The sequence below is a fragment of the Ovis aries genome, chromosome 1 (assembly GCF_016772045.2).
Source record: "Ovis aries strain OAR_USU_Benz2616 breed Rambouillet chromosome 1, ARS-UI_Ramb_v3.0, whole genome shotgun sequence".
NCBI classification, from domain to species: Eukaryota; Metazoa; Chordata; class Mammalia; order Artiodactyla; family Bovidae; genus Ovis; species Ovis aries.
Genome location: NC_056054.1, coordinates 113,189,272 through 113,205,807, shown reverse-complemented (window position 1 = coordinate 113,205,807; position 16,536 = coordinate 113,189,272). Strand labels below are relative to the sequence as shown.

At 36.0% G+C, this 16,536-nt stretch overlaps 1 protein-coding gene across 3 annotated transcripts in view; it reads right to left on the bottom strand.

Annotated features, from left to right (window-relative positions):
* Window positions 1-16,536, bottom strand: part of ATF6 (activating transcription factor 6) — a 248,398-nt gene that overhangs the window by 196,913 nt on the left and 34,949 nt on the right. For all 3 annotated transcript variants that reach the window (XM_042256929.1, XM_060415542.1, XM_060415543.1), the window contains 3 exons: window positions 11,377-11,506; window positions 10,565-10,768; window positions 3,697-3,917 (listed from right to left, as the gene is read on the bottom strand). In XM_042256929.1, the coding sequence (XP_042112863.1) occupies window positions 3,697-3,917; window positions 10,565-10,768; window positions 11,377-11,506 (555 nt within the window). The remainder of the gene's footprint in view (window positions 1-3,696; window positions 3,918-10,564; window positions 10,769-11,376; window positions 11,507-16,536) is intronic.

The following is a 16,536-nucleotide window of genomic DNA, read 5'->3' as shown; positions in this document are numbered from 1 at the left end:
TAAGAATGCTAGTCAATAATTATTGCTTTTAAAAAAGCTAATACTTGTTGGTTCTATACTTTCTCATCTCACACATCCCCCAGTTCTTCAATGTTGACTGCATTATACACCAAATTTACAAAGCACTCAAAGAGTTTAAAACCAAAACAGACCCAGTCTTTCATGTCAAAGAACTTCTAAAGGATGTCTGGCTAATAGACTGACAAATAATTAACTGCAATGTTTATAAAGATTACAGAATGTGTGTCAGTGACATACAACGATGACTGCCAACATTAAGATGCTCATTATTCAGATATTAAGCCTAGAAGAAAAACAATGATCTCTTCTTATTTTTAAATACAATTATTGCATCAAAGACTCTTAGAAATTTTTCTATAACTTGGGCTTCCCTTGTAGCTCAGCTGGTAAAGAATCGGCCTGCAATGCAGGAGACCCCTGTTTGATTCCTGGGTTGGGAAGATTCACTGAAGAAGAAATAGGCTACCCACTCAAGTATTCTTTGGCTTCCTTTGTGGCTCAGCTGGTAAAGAATCTGCCTGCAATATGGGAGACCAGGGTTTGATCCTTAGGTTGGGAAGATAAGGGAACAGCTGGCTACCCACTCCAGTATTCTGGCCTGGAGAATTCCATGGAGTGTACATCCATGGGATTGCAAAGAGTCGGACAGACTGGGTGACTTTGACTTTTACTTTCTGTAACTTACCTGCACCTGTTCTAGATGAATCCTCTGGAATAACCCAGAACAGTTATCCTATTTTCCAAATGACAACCTTCATTTTCTAGAAGACGGCTCTACAGTCTTCTTTTCTTCAGTTGACTGAATCATACCAACCCTTAAACCATTCTTCTCCCCATGACATGGTTTCTAGACCATCTCCCCATCCTAGCTACATTCCTTGATTGAATGTTATAATTCAATGAATGTAGACCAAAATATGCTAAGATTTTTTAACACTGAAAACAGTGTGTGCCAAGACATGAAGGAGGAACAGTAGTGTTACATGAAAATAGATATATAGTACAGGATTAAGCTTGACTATTATGTTAGTTTATTTTGAGTACTAAAAAAAGTAAGCACACAGTGCTATAGCATAATAGATACTAACGCATAGTATGTGTTTCAACTGAAGATGAAATGATGTGAAGCTGAGATTTGCTTTAAAACACTCTATGTGGAGGTGATGAGCACAGAACAGAGGAAACATGATTAGCAAAAAAAAATGTTGGTACTCACTGAGGTATGATTGGTAATCAAAAAATACATACATGTCATATACATCAGTATTTTTTAAATTTCTAATTAGCCATTACCTTTTTCATGTCTAAAATATTTCAAAATACATATTTTTAATGTCTAAACAAATTACCTTTGAATATTTTCTATTGCAAGTTTTATTTGTATTATAGAAAAAATATTCAAATTTACAATTTAAAAAGTATTAAAAGAAAAATTTAAGCAATCATTTTCAAAATCCTTGTTCAGAATAGAAATTATTTTAAGCATCTTTTCTGATCACAACAGTATGAAACTAGAAATCAACCACAGTAAGAAAAACGGGAAAAGAATGAACATATGGAGACTAAACAACAAGCCACTAAACAATGGGTCAACAATGAAACCAAAGAGGAAATCAGAAAATACCTCAAGACAAGAGAAAATGAAAACACAGCTTTCTAAAATCTATGGGATGTAACAAGAACAGTTCTGAAAGGGAAGTTCATAGCCATACAGGCCTTCCTCAAGAAAGAAGAAAAATCCAAATAATCTAACCTGACACCTAAAAGAATTAGGAAAAAAAGAACAGACAAAACCCAAAGTCAGCAAAATGAAGGAGATAATAAAATCAGAGAGGAAATAAATAAAATAAAGATCCAAAAACAACAGAAAAGATCAATAAAACAAGAGCTGGTCTTCTGAAAAGATAAACCATAAGCCTCTCACCACACCCACCTAGAGGAAAGCAAAGAGAACCCAGTAAGAAATGAAAGAGGAGAAATAACAACTGGTACCACAGAAACACAAAAAAATCATAGGAGGAAACTATGAACAGTTATATGCCAACAAACTGGACCACCTAGAAGCACCCAAGTTTCTAGAAACATATGGCCTGCCGAAACTTAATCAAGAAGAAACATAATTTGAACAGACCAATCACCAGAAATGAAATAGAATTTCCCTGTGAACACCATTCTCCTGTGAAAAACTTTTTAATTGAAAAGTTGGATGTATGATTTTTAGTTGAAAATATCATGAAATATTTTTTAGATTTTTGTTATCATGGTTCATTTACTTATTGCAGAAAACTTCTCAAACACCAAAAGGAAAGAAAGACTACACACCCACCCTCAATGAGTACCAACATTTTTTTGCTAATCATGTTTCCTCTGTTCTGTGCTCATCACTTCACATAGAGTATTTTAAAACAAATCTCAGCTTCACATCATTTCATTTGCATTTGAAACACATACTATGCATTAGTGTCTATTATACCACAGCACTGTGTGCTTACCTTTTTCAGTACTCAAACGTAGCAGTCGAGCTCACCTGTACCGTATGTCTATTCTCATATAACACTACCGTTCCTCCTTCATGTATTGGCACACACCGTTTTCAATACCTATATAAACTGTGGGAATTACTCTAGAATTTCGATGTTCTACTCCAGTAGATAATATTCTTTTGTTAGGGGTCTTTACAATATTGGAGATTACTGATGGAGATTACTTGGCTGTGTTTATGCAACAGTAGAGTAATTCTACAATGAAATGGCTACTGAAAGGCTAGTTAATAAATCCTAGTAGACAGATCTGTCAATAGTATGATACACAATGTTACATAACTCACAGGATTTTAAAAATACTTTGCAATACCTAAAGAAAAGGTAATATCCACTTCTATTTTTAAAAAAAAGATATAGGGTTTGTTTTGCTTTCCCAGTCATGATTTCAGAGAATCCACTTTCAGACTAATTACTTGATGTTAACTTTCATTGAACTTCAGGCCCATAATGTTCAATTACTGTTTAACACACAACATAAGGTATTTTGTATCACTTTTAAAGAAAGCAAGAGTTAGCTGGCAAGTAGTATAACTGGTTTTAGGCTGTGAGAGATCTTAGGAAACTTTCTGTGATTTATAAATTACAAAAAGTCCCTATAACAGAAAATCTGAAGATTTGCAAAGATGGGAAAAAACTAAATAATCATTAAGAAACAGAATTCCTAAGAGTAGCAAGTCATCATTATGCAGTGGTGAAAACTCTTCAGTAAGTTAAGAGAGAAGCTAAATATAAACTCTGACCAAAAAGAAGTCTACAGACTTATCTGGGGCGTTGCCAAAAACATTTCAATCAGGAAACATGAAAGAATCCTGTAAAATAGTAGTACTTTATGATTGAGTTGGGGGTGACAGTCTGAAGTATTGTGATGAAAAGGTTCAAAAGAAGGAATTAAAGAAGAGGAAGGTATGCATACCTCTCTTAGTCAAACCACTTTGGATTTTTTAAAACCTTTTCACTTAGATTCTAACAAACTAAGCCTTACCCTAATTTTCCACCAGAGACTGGATGTGCAATTTCAGCACATTTGACACAATATAACAAACTTTAAAAAACAAAAATAGTTTTTGTTGTTGTTGTTGTTCTCATTTTCAAAATCAGGCATTTAAAAAAAGCATTCAACTTCAAAACTTACATCGGAACCCACATTTTTCACCGTACTTTGGAGGACAGGTTTAGTCACAGAAAGTTTCCCATTTGCTGGGCTGTTTGCCACAGGGGCTGGTACCACATTCACCACGTGATTAGGTAGCTGCGTGGTTCCCCCAGCAACAGCAAGGACTGGTTGAGGAGAGGGCAGAACTCCAGGTGCCTGGAGCTGAACCACGGTAGGCTGAGAGAGCACCACGGTCTGACCTGCAGTAGAGAAAAAAGAAGAGGAATCAGAAGGTGCATAACTGCTGTGGCAGGGGCAAACTGGTTCACATTTAGGTCTCTTCTGCAGATACAATAGGTAAAACCACATGAAATGATTTGAAACCACCAATTGAACCACAATCAAAAGCAGCACACATCCTTGCTGACGTTCTCTATTAAAATACGTTTTAATAGACCAAATGTCTGTTCTCATATAACACTACTGTTCCACTATATCCACTACTGTGGATATTACCTTTTCTTTAGGTATTGCAAAGTATTTTTAAAATCCTGTGAGTTATGTAACATTGTGTATCATACTATTGACAGATCTGTCTACTAGGATTTATTAACTAGCATTTCAGTAGCCATTTCATTGTAGAATTGCTCTACTGTTGCATAAACACAGCCAAGTAATCTCCATCAGTAATCTCCAATATTGTAAAGACCCCTAACAAAAGAATATTATCTACTGGAGTAGAACATTGAAATTCTACAGTAATTCCCACAGTTTACATAGGTATTGACGTTCTCTATTAAAATATGTTTTAAATTCATTCTATTTGAAGTTATGATTAACAATGTATTTCCACACTTTTTTTCAACTAACAAATACTAAATCTGCTAAGTTATACATAGATTTCCCTAAGTATTAACTTCTGAAACTTTTGAGTGCTAGAAGTATTTATCATATTACAAAGAACAAACCTTGTATACTGAGCACAGAATCATATATTTTAAGTTAATGGGATTTAGAAATACATACAACACCAAAAATATATGACAGAGATTCAGTAAGTCAATACTTGGAATAACCTGAGTCTACAAATATCAAAAATGTTAAAACCACTTGGGATAAATTCTTAGCTAACATGGGAAACATAGATCTATAATTTAACATAACCTGCAGATAATGTTGATTCCCCTACCCACCAGAACAGTCTACAAGTCTTTTCTTAATCTTCACATTTAACCTTATTTTAAAATTATGCTAATCTGAGAATTAGCATCATAACCTAAAGAAGGCTCAAACAACTCCCAATACTGGTCTAGTAAAACTTTTACTTGTCTGCTGAGTGTTTGCTTTCAGATCTGGCCAATTTTATAAGGTGTTGAAAGCCTCACCTAACATCCACAGCTGCCTGAGCCTATCCAGCAAAATAAAGGTATTAAAGTAACTGGCAACTAAAATTTCCCATTGTATATCTATACTCTTCTTGAAGGAAAAAAAATACTATGCTTTCAGACAGTGTAACATGACCCATGTAAAATTCAGCTCAGTATTTCAAAGGATCAAGGAAAACTAAAAATCAAAATAATGCTTCAACACCTGTTTATTATGAACATGTCTTAGCTTAAAAAAAAAAATCACTTCTATAAAATCAGTCTTCCTGTCTCAAAAGGCCTTGAAAAGTATACTTATATTAGAATTAATAGTATTTTATCCCTAAAAAGTAAGTAAATTAGTAAGAAAGACCTAAAAGTAATTTCACAGATTTATCATATACACAATTTAGTATAAATGATCACTAACTAGTCTTATCTTCTAATTTTCCCTTGGAATAATTTACTTTATGAAATAAAAACATATAAAAATGGAAATAACTCATAAGCAAATATAAATTTGCTCTAGCCAAATATTCAAATAAAAATAATTAATAGAGAATTCCCTAGTGGTTCAGTGGTTAGGACTCTGCACTTTCACTTCCAAGGATATAGGTTCAGTCCCTGGCCAGAGAACTAAGATCCTGCAAGCAACGTTGCAAAACCAAAATAATAATAATAATAATAATAAACAGCATATCACCAAATGTTTTTTTAAATAACACTTACTGATCTATTACAGTTAATCTGGTACTATGAAAGACATATTCATGTATGTCAAGAATGTAAAACTCAGACCAAAGGTTCCCACCATGAATTTAAGGACCTTTCTTTAATATCAAAAACATCATGGTCACCCAAGATGATCACAGTTGTCCTTTCAGTTTCTGTAGACTGAGAAAATATGTGATGAGAAAAGTTTAGTAAGAATTTAGTAGTGATTTGAAATGAATCTGGAATTTATTATCGTAAGTATAACCACAAAATTTTTAAAAATCAGTGCAAAGATATATGAAACAAATTATTTATCCAGTCAACAGAAAATACGGATTTGCAGATACCCTACAAAAAAGCCAAAAGCTACTGCCACTCCGACCACCCATACCCCGGGATCCACAGTCTACCAGTTGAGAACAACTGATTTAAAGCAATACTTTGAAAAGAGCATTATCAGAAGCAGCGTTCCACATCTTCTGAGTTTAAAAATTATGATAAAGTGAAAGTGAAGTCGCTCAGTCGTGTCCAACTCTTTGCGATCCCATGGACTATAGTCTATCAGGCTTCTCTGTCCATGGAATTTTCCAGACAAGAGTACTAGAGTGGGTTGCCATTTCCTTCTCCAGAGGATCTTCCTGACCTAGGGATCAAACCCAGGTCTCCTGCATTGCAGGCGGACACTTTACCCTCTGAGCCACCCCTCAAAACTAAAATGTTCAGTGAATTTAGGGGATTACTCCAAAGATCAGAGGAGGTGGTAACCATAAAGAGTGAAATCATTTCAAAAAAACAATCCTACTTTAAGCATCAGTTACAGATTTAAAGCATTGGCAGATAACACATGCAGATGGCTTTGTAATATTTCTTAAAATTGATTCAAAAAATAATCCAAGTCTGTAGTGTTCATTGTCTGGTTATCACCATCTCCTTGCTAAGAGAACTGTAGCATGGAGCAAGGGAGATGAAGCAATATCAAGGCAAGATCTGCATACTAAATGTGGCTCCAAGTCCTTCCAGGCCATTGATGCCTCTTTTTTTTCAAAAATGCTAAACCAGCCCTTTCATCCCAGAGTGCCCAACTAACCTCAAATTATTTAATATCTAAATCAATGATCCTCTAAATAGTCTTGGCAAGTTTGGGTTCAAGAAAAAATGGGGAGAAGCAACTACATTTCTATTACAGTGTGTTCATGGTGGCTTGCTAAATCTGACATGCTAGATGCTCACCAGGTCACAAAACGCAAGGCAAAGAACTGTTTCAGGGCTTAAATAGTTAGCAGCTGAACATAAGTTACTACTGTTCCTCATGTGGAAACAGTTAAAAAGGGCATACCAAAACACTGTTTATCCGTTTCAGCATGCTCAAAATCCTCTTTGGCATTACATACAAATCCCCCTGCATGGACCACGGCTGGTTACAATGCTGGATACTTTTGACTATGGATGACTCACTGATTGTGATAGTCAGTGTCTTCCTTTTCAATTATCTTCAAACATTTCAAACTTAGTATCAAACATTTATTGAATGTCTTCTTTGTCTGAAATAGTATGGCTGTGTGACAGAGGAAATAATTTCTCTGTGTATTAATTTTCTCATCTATAAAAGGAAAATGATAATAATAGCACCTATCCTCACAGAGTTGATGTGAGGATTAAATAAGATGACACAGTTAAGCACTTAGAATGGTATCTGGCACTTGATCTTTTATGTATAATAACTTTCATAAGGGTATTTCATGTATAATTAATTCATTAGTTCTCATAGTTACTATTATTTAACTATTGCTATAATTTTCCAATTAGATAGTCAATTCTTGAGATCCAGGACCACTTGTCTGCATTCTTTCAGAGGCAATAGAACATAGTGATTAATTACACAGACTCTGAGCCAGACCCTCTGGGCTCAAGTTCTGACTGTGCCTCTATTAACAGAACGACTGGGGACAAGTTATTCTACCTCGATCCTCCATTTCAGTGATTTGAACCACTATCTACCCAAAAAGCCCAAGAGAGGATACTTTCCCTTTTTCCGTCCTCCATTCCCATCACCTAACTGCCAACCCCTGTGATTCTACACTTTCTAACATCTCCACTGTCTATCCGGGATCTTCACTGATACTCCAAGTTTCAACACCTCTCACCTGCACTATCATAAGAGTCTTAATGAATGTATAGGACACAGATGTAGAAGTAGGCAGAAGTTATTTAAGGCAGACTGAACAGCATGTCAAGAAACTAGAAAAAAAAAACAAGAAAATCTAACGGACAATAGCCAAATTAGTTGAACCAAGGATTTATAGAAAGGAGAGTTATTATTATGAGGTAAAGTTAGAAAACTAAACTGGAGACAAACCATGATGGGTTTCACCTTCCAAGCCAGACAATTTGAACTTAATCCTATAAGAATTACTTCTTTTTCGCAGGACTTGCCTGGTAGTCCAGTGGTTAAGACTCTGCACTTCCAATGCAGAGGGCAAGAGTTTGATCCCTGAGTGGGGAGCAAAGATCTCGCATGCTGCACAGTGTAGCCAAAAAAAGAAATTACTTCTTTTTTAATAACAAATATTTACTTCTGATACTTAGATCGATTAACTGTAAAATGCCTTTCCTATATTTCTCTTCTTCTCTCCTCATTATCAAATAAATGGAAGACTGGAAGTTATACATTTAAATCTGTTATGTTATTACAAGATTACCTCTCCAGATTATACTATAAAAATAGTAACAAGGCCTGTATTAGCATATGCTCCCCCCAAATAAATACTGTTTTCAGATAATGGGAAAGCACTGAAGTTCTGAATAGTGTATGATTCAAGCCTCTGAAACTGATCAACTGCTCAGAGAAGTTTCTCTTCTCGCTATAGGTAAGATTTTCTGTCATTCAAACATAACCAATGGTCTACTAAGAGCAAATTCTTAGGAACACCTCTTGCTTTACATACTGATCATATTAATGTCAAACTTTTACTTTTTATGTATATGTTTTAACAGCTTATGGAAACTATAATAAAGTTCTTCACACATTTAAATTCTTAGCCTTTGGGACGATGTACATTTTTGAGATCCTGATGAAAGTTTCGGAGATTATCCCTAGAAAAATCCACAAATAATATACACTAAATCTTGCATTTTATTTCAAGGAGTTCATGACATCCATTCACAGGTCACAAGAATACCCATTAGACAGGAGTGTTATTTTTCATATGAAAAAGACTGTATTTTGACCCTGTCCTCAGAGGGCAGGTATTTCAGGTTTGTTTGGTTGGGGTTTTCTGGAGGGGATTGGTGAATTTTCACGGATCCATCCAGTCTCTCACCTAGTTCTTTTTATCAATGCCATACTGTCTATGACCATGGAATAGAGCAAAGTTAACAGAGTACCTGAAAATCAAATTTATGACCTTGCCCTCATTAAAACCATGCTTCAAAGAAATGAGCTAAAAATCTATAACTGAAAATATAGTTATAAACGTAACACTGGTATTTATTTATAACCCATACCCCATTGATACCTAGTCTTACTTGGTGCCAGTAGGTAAATCCACGGAAACAAGGCTGCACAAGTTTCGCTTTAGCCATGTGTACACACATCAGTATAGGCACAACGATGAATAATCTTCCCAAGAGAGCTCTGTGTGCAAATGAACCCTGTATGTTCAGTCAGTTCAGTCACTCAGTCATTTGTCTGACTCTCTGCGACCCCATGGACTATACATGCCAGGCCTCCCTGTCCATCACCAACTCCCAGAGGTTGCTCAAACTCATGTGCATCGAGTCGGTGATGCCATCCAACCATCTCATCCTCTGTCGTCCCCTTCTCCTCCTGCCCTCAATCCTTCCCAGCATCAGGGTCTTTTCCAGCGAGTCAGTTCTTCTCATCAGGTGGCCAAAGTACTGGAACTTCAGCTTCAGCATGAGTCCTTCCAATGAATATTCAGGACTGATTTCCTTTAGGATGGACTGATTGGATCTCTTTGCAGTCAAGGGAAGGGACACTAAAGAATCTTCTGCAACCTCACAGTTCAAAAGCATCAATTCTTTGGCACTCAGCTTTCTTTATGGTCCAACTCTCACATCCATACATCACTACTGGAAAAACCATAGCTTTGGCTAGATAGACCTTTTTGGCAAAGTAATGTCTCTGCTTTTTAATATGCTGTCTAGGTTGGTCATATATGTGACAAATATATACATATTCCTATAAGTGAACAGTACCAAATCCTCAGACTTGAACTTCTTTCAAGACAGACCTCAACTTCTTATAGAATCAACTATACGAGGCCATCTAGTGGACGAAATATAGAAACACACATTCTTAATGGCTTAAAGTCAGAGGTTCAGGTATTTAATGCCCCGTACAAGCTCATGTTTGTTAAACGATGCTTCCTACTACTCGGAGATTTAAGAGTCTGATTCTATTGTCAAAACACACCTATTAGACCTGAAATGAACCATCGTATTTTAAATACTAACCTCTCCTTAAAAACAAAAAAAATTCATAGACACAAAAATCTCAGAATACAATAGCATCAAGAAAGTTTTCCAGATTTTCTTCTTCACAAAATCACAAGCCTTAGAGACTGGTGTTTTCACTAAAACTGTGAGAAAAGAGAAGTATCAGATATAATTGATCTGGATAGCTACCTCCCTTGTTAGGACAGGAACCACGTATTAATCATCTCTATAACCTCCTCAGCGCCAAGGACATTCTTGACACACACCCAGCATGTGCTCAGAAATTATACTCTGCATTAAAACAAATCATATAACACATGCTTCAGTGTCCTCCAATTAAACATAGAGAGCATCAGATTCCATTCAGGTACCTTTAGTGGGTGCAGGATGTATACTGATAATTGGTTGCTGCTTTGCCAATGGCATAAGCGTTGGTAGTGTCTGAATAATGATGGTTTTTGCTGGAACGCTGGGGTTTGTTTGAGTCTTGGGTGCTGCTGGAAGTAATAAAGGCTTGGGCTGAATTGAAGGTTTCGAATTTATTTGAATTTTTTTCTTTGGAGTCAGTCCATTTTCTGGAGAAAAACCAAACAAACCACAAATATAATTTAAGTGCAATTAAGCAAATCCTAGACAGCAGATTCTATTATACACCTTTCTCTACACATTATCTTAACCTCTGACTACCCTTAACTGAAGTTTAAGCATAGCTTAATGTATTGAAAAACAGAATTTTATCTTAGTGGACTGAAGAAGACTCCTCAATCTGAGGTCTTCCTTTCTGACCAAGCTACAGCTTTGCGAAGGGGACACAGGAACCAATAAAGAAAAACAGCTAAAATCACTGAATAAAGCATTGAGGTGAATGAGGTTGACAAATGTCACAGGCTAATAGGCCTCACATTTAACTTCTTTAGATGAAACTTTGAAATTTCTCCTGAAGATGGGGCCCTAAATCTATTTTAGAGCATCATTCACCTTTAAAGACAGAGACAACCAAAGAAGATCATTTTTTCCCTTTCCTCTTCATATTAACGTTCACAACAAAGAATATAGGTCCACTAGTTTAAAAACAGCAAGCTAGCTTAATAAACATACACTTAATGCAACATTTTCTTTTAAGATATGGAGCTTACACTCAGTCTACAATAGAAACAATAGAAGTTAGCAGATGGAGTAATACCAGTTTTGCTCTTAGGACCAATGATGGGCTTGTCTTCCCTCAGTGGCTCTGCTGAGGAGGGGTTATTAGAGCTTTCACCATATAAGGAAAGAGGAGACATCTGAGAAGTAGAAGACAAATCCAACTCCTCCTGCAGTAAAATAAAACACAAATAAATTCATGCAGAAGAATAGTATCCTTGAGCAGAAAATGGCTTAGAAAGAGAGGCAAGATCCATGTACAAACAGAAACACTTCAAGATAATTTCAAGTCAAAGGTGTGCTATATTACAACTATATCTATACAGTAAGCACTAAGGGAGGATGGATAAATCAATATTATCCATCAATACTAAAGTAAAAATAACTAAAAATGAAGTATGTCTATTTAACCCTCTTATATTAAAGATACGATCACTGATTCGATCTGCTTCTACATTTTATCCCACAAACTTTATATTTTACTTGATTCCTAGCCATACAAACATTTAATATCATTATAGAATCACAGTTAAAATGCTAATATCTTTTCCCCACTATCTCTTATTCAGACTTACAGGAATTTCAAAAGCAAATAATTCTTTCTATTTTCACCCTTTTCTATTTATTAACACTACCTTTGTCCCTAATGTTTGAAAGAAAAACCCTGAAAGGAGCAGGGCTATTTCATTTAATGGGTAAATAAATAATGCAGAGATATACAAATATTAATATTTTCCAAAGTTCAATATTCAGTGGATCTGTCTCATTTTGCTAAAATACAGAAACTTAACATAGGATATGGAGAAGGCAATGGCACCCCACTCCAGTACTCTTGCCTGGAAAACCCCATGGATGGAGAAGCCTGGTGGGCTGCAGTCCATGGGGTCGCTAAGAGTCAGACATGACTGAGTGACTTCACTTTCACTTTTCACTTTCATGCATTGGAGAAGGAAATGGCAACCCACTCCAGTGTTCTTGCCTGGAGAATACCAGGGACAGGGGAGCCTCGTGGGCTGCCGTCTATGGGGTCGCACAGAGTTGGACACGACTGAAGCAACTTAGCAGCAGCAGCAACAGCAACATAAGATAAAGTTGCATTTCAGTTCCAAGAGAGAAAGATGTTATGTATAGTAAATAAATAGGCATATACATTTACATACATACATCATATCATCTTCAAAAGAATCTAAAAGATCACTGAAAGAAGAGTTAAAAGAATACTTGTTTGCTCTTAGCATGATGTAGGCCCCCTTAAGTCAAAAATCCAGAAGCCATAAAGAAAAAAACAGATTTGAATAATAATTATTTTATAATAAAAAAAACAGGCCATAAACAAAGTTAAAAGATATATATTGAGAAAAAATATTTGCCTAAAATGAACAAAGGACAGGAGTCATCATTTCACTGAAAAGGAAATGCAAATGGTAGCCAAAGGCAAATTTAAAAGAAAATCTTTTTTTTTAATCATCAGATACGAAAAGTCAAAATAACCTGAAAGAGCATGTGGCAGAAATAGTCACTCTCAGTCATGCTGGTGAGGATGAGAACTGTTTCATTCATTCATCCCTAACACCTATCATCATGTAGCCAAAACCCAGGACTGCATGAACCTTACAGTGTATTGAGTAACAATACATTTGGGGGTGGGGAAACAGTAAGAGATAATATAGGAGGAAATGATTATCTTTATGGCCTTAGATGCTTAAAAGGCATTTAATAAAACTCTGAGAAGATTCTTCGTAAAAGTCCTAGAAAATAAGAACTGGAAGGATGATTTAACACTTTGGAAAAAAAAAAAAGCATGGTATAATTGAATAGCCAAGGTCATACTTAATGGTAAAATACTAATACTTTGCCATTAAAGTTGGGACAAGAAATAATTGCTTTTTCTGTAATTCTAGAAAACATAATTATAGCAGAAACTAAAATAAAAGGAACAAATATTAAAATAGAAGAGACAGAAGTGCTTTTGTTTTGCAAGATGATATGCTGTCTAAACACATTTAAGAACCAACAAAAAAATTTTCACTATAAAAATGTACTAATAATCACTTAGAAAATATAATAAAATAGTTTATTCATAATAGTAATGCAATTACAATATACCTAGGAATTAATTTTCTAAAGAATGTACAAGATCTATAGGAAGAAAATGATAAAGCTTAACTGAGAGAAAACCTTAGTAACAGAGAAACATATAATATTCTTTAACAAGATGATTACAAAGGCAATACAAAGGCAATACAACTGGGAAACTGGTTCATTTACACAGTGAAAATTAAAACTAGATTTGTCCTTAGTACTTCATGTTAAGGTCACCTCTTAGCCTACAAGGGACAACTATGACAATGTTCATTGTGATGCAGGTGAAGTGTTATGCAGTTACATTCAACAAACTGATGCAGACAGAGCAATATGACAGATCTTAAAAACACTGTGCTAATTTCTTACAGTAAGAAATAAAGAGATCTGATATAATACCATTTACATAAGTTTAAAACACATACACAAAACTGAAATCAGTGAGAAAAAAATGAACTTTAATAAATGGTACTGGAATAGTCCTTCTGATAGTCTTCGAGGAAAACAAAAAACTTGGATTTGTATCTTACATCATAAACCAGGATAACTCCAAATGGATCAGAAATTTGAAAATTAAAAATAAAACCTGAGGAAATATATATATTAACAAGTCACTTAGAAACTACTACTTCCTGAATAATTTGATCCTAAAGCCATTAGATGGGGCAGTGCAAGAAAAGCACTGATGCAGAGAGGCAGCCTGCGGGAGTGTCAGAGTCCAAGGAGAGGAAGTAGGGGCAGGCAGCCAAGCCCAGGGAGTCAGAGTAAGGTAATGATTGTATCCATATTGCATCAGCCTGAGGTAGGGTGTCAAAGCCCAGAACACGGGAGTCAATGTGAAGGGACCTGCACTGGCAAAATCCAGGACCACATAAGAATCAGAATAAACAAAATAATGAACTATAATCTATTGACTACGCCAAACCCTTTGAGTGTGTGGATCACAATCAACTGTGGAAAATTCTGAAAGAGATGGGATTACCAAACCACCTGACCTGCCTCTTGAGAAATCTGTATGCAGGTCAAGAGGCAACAGTTAGAACTCGACATGGAACAACAGACTGGTTCCAAATAGGAAAAGGAGTGCATCAAGGCTGTATATTGTCACCCTGCTTATTTAACTTCTATGCAGAACACATCATGAGAAACGCTGGGCTGGAAGAAGCACAAGCTGGAATCAAGATTGCTGGGAAAAATATCAATAACCTCAGATATGCAGATGACACCACCCTTATGGCAGAAAAGGAAGAGGAACTAAAAAGCCTCTTGATGAAAGTGAAAGTGGAGAGTGAAAACGTTGGCTTAAAGTTCAATATTCAGAAAACTAAGATCCTGGCATCTGGTCCAATCACTTCATGGCAAATAGATGGGGAAACAGTGGAAACAGTGACTTATTTTTCTGGGCTCCAAAATCACTGCAGATGGTAATTGCAGCCATGAAATTAGAAGACGCTTACTCCTTGGAAAGAAAGTTTTGACCAACCTAGACAGCATATTAAAAAGCAGAGACATTACTTTGCCAATAAAGGTCCGTCTAGTCAAGGCTATGGTTTTTCCAGTGGTCATGTATGGATGTGAGAGTTGGACTGTAAGGAAGGCTGAGCACAGAAGAACTGATGCCTTTGAACTGTGGTGTTGGAGAAGACTCTTGAGAGTCCCTTGGACTATAAGGAGATCCAACCAGTCCATCCTAAAGGAGATCAGTCCTGGGTGTTCATTGGAAGGACTGATGTTGAAGCTGAAACTCCAATACTTTGGCCACCTGACATGAAGAGCTGACTCATTGGAAATGACCCTGATGCTGGGAAAGATTGAGGGCAGGAGGTGAAGGGGACGACAGAGGATGAGGTAGGTGGATGGCATCACCGACTCAATGGACATGGGTTTGGGTGAACTCTGGGAGTTGGTGATGGACAGGAAGGCCTAGCATGCTGAGGTTCACGTGGTTGCAAAAAGTCAGACACAACTGAGTAACTGAACTGAACTGAACTGAATCTGTTGAATCGACTAGGAAACCATGAGTCCATACTGATATAAACAAAGAAATGAATAAATTTAAAGTCTGATGAGAAACAGGATATTTTTACATAGTTTTAAAGTACCTTCTCATAAAATACCCATTTATGGCAAAGGGAGATGGGCAACTTCACAGTAGAATAGCCTGAAAGATACCACCTTAATCAAATGAACAAAGTAAACCTCATCAGTAACAGGACAAATGAAAACAGTATGCAACAGCATCAGAAGTAAATGAGACAGACACAGCATCACTTCTGTGATATTCCTGCCACAAAATCTGAATCTCACCCTGAAGAAACATCAGACAAACCCAACCAAAGGACATTCTATAAATAACTAGTCTTTAATCTCCAAAAGTGACAAGTCATGAAAGTCAAGGAAGAATGAACTATTTCAACTGAAGGAGATTAAAGAGACAGGACAACCAAATGCAATGTATGATTCTCAACTAGCTCTCCTTTTGCTCTCTATGGGATATCTCTGGAACAACTGGCACAATCTAAATGAGAGCTGAAGATAGATGACAGTAAGGTATAAACATTTATTTCCTGATTTTAATAGCTGTATTATGACTAGAAGACACAGCTTTACTTGTAGGAAGTAGACATTGGAGTATCTGGGGGTGACAAGGCATCAGGTTGGCAACTTACTCTCAAATGATTCAGGGGGGGAAAGTTCTTTGTAATGTACTCATAACATTTCTGCAAGTTTGAGGTTTTTCCAAACTCTCTCTCTCTCATCTGTCCGTCTATTTATCTATCTACATATCTATCTATATGTGTGTATATATATATACACACACACACATCTATCTATCTATCTATATACACAGATATATACATACGTGCAAGAAGACAAGAATAAAAATAGTATAACTTCTGAGCATTTAAAACCCTCCTTTGAGTAACAACAACAACAAAAGCAATAAAAGATTGGTCATTCAGCTGTGGAGAAAAGTATCCCTAGAGAAAATAAACACCGGAAATAAAGCTTAAAGAAAGTGCCAAATTAGAGAAGAAAACACTTGTAACTTATTTCACAACCTAAGCGCTAATAATTCTAATATGTAATATAACACTTTAAAAATTAAAGGGAAAAA